Here is a 760-nt window from a genome sequence, read left to right on the forward strand (position 1 = left end):
TGGTAATCCACTTCAATACAACAGATAATTGGTGCAATATTTCAATTACATTGTATCAATGTAATTCAACAATTGGGCGCTTTAAGATGTGCATCTACAATGTTGGGGTAATGGACCAACTCTGGCTATATCCCAGGTCTCATGGCATGCCTCACTGTAGGACCTTACCCATATAGAATAGAATGTGCATATACAATGTTGGGGTAATGGGTCAACCCTGGTCTAAATCTCAGGTCCCATGACGTGCCTCACTGTAGGACCTCACCTATATAGAATAGAATGCGCATATACAATGTTGGGGTAATGGGCCAACTCTGGCCTAAATCCCAGGTCCCCGAAAAAGACCTCACCCATATAACAACCATAATCCTACATATGATCTCCCCCACAGACAGATCAAGGCATTAAGAACCTGACGGCCGATGAAGCTGATACATTGGCTGCCACTGACCCAGATCATGCAATACGAGATTTATACAATGCCATCGCTGACGGTAACAACCCAAGTTGGACCATGTACATACAGGTGAGTGAGTTTGTATTGTAGAAGATGAATCTGTTTGCATATGTTGTGGTTATTACTCTATATATGAACGCAGAAGTCGAATCAAACTTTTATTCAACATTTTTACTGCTAGCGTTTTGTGCCAATTCCGTTCTTTTCGTTGTTTTAATTGATCTGGTCTTCGTTATCGTATTTAAAGAAATCAAAAGCATAGGTTTATGTTTTATCACATAATTTATTCTATTTTTTTAATTT

The 760-nt window shown here is 39.3% G+C and overlaps 2 protein-coding genes across 2 annotated transcripts in view; both read left to right on the forward strand.

Moving 5' to 3' along the window:
- The window catches only part of LOC101243169 (mitotic-spindle organizing protein 2B-like), a 15,785-nt gene that overhangs the window by 9,002 nt on the left and 6,023 nt on the right, over positions 1–760 (forward strand). The gene's annotated exons all lie outside the window — the stretch shown is intronic.
- LOC100177352 (catalase-like) overlaps positions 1–760 on the forward strand; it is an 8,074-nt gene that overhangs the window by 3,866 nt on the left and 3,448 nt on the right. The window contains exon 8 of the mRNA XM_026839245.1: positions 383–526. Within this exon, the coding sequence (XP_026695046.1) occupies positions 383–526 (144 nt within the window). The remainder of the gene's footprint in view (positions 1–382; positions 527–760) is intronic.

Source organism: Ciona intestinalis, unplaced genomic scaffold (assembly GCF_000224145.3).
Source record: "Ciona intestinalis unplaced genomic scaffold, KH HT000177.2, whole genome shotgun sequence".
In the NCBI taxonomy this organism is placed as follows: Eukaryota; Metazoa; Chordata; class Ascidiacea; order Phlebobranchia; family Cionidae; genus Ciona; species Ciona intestinalis.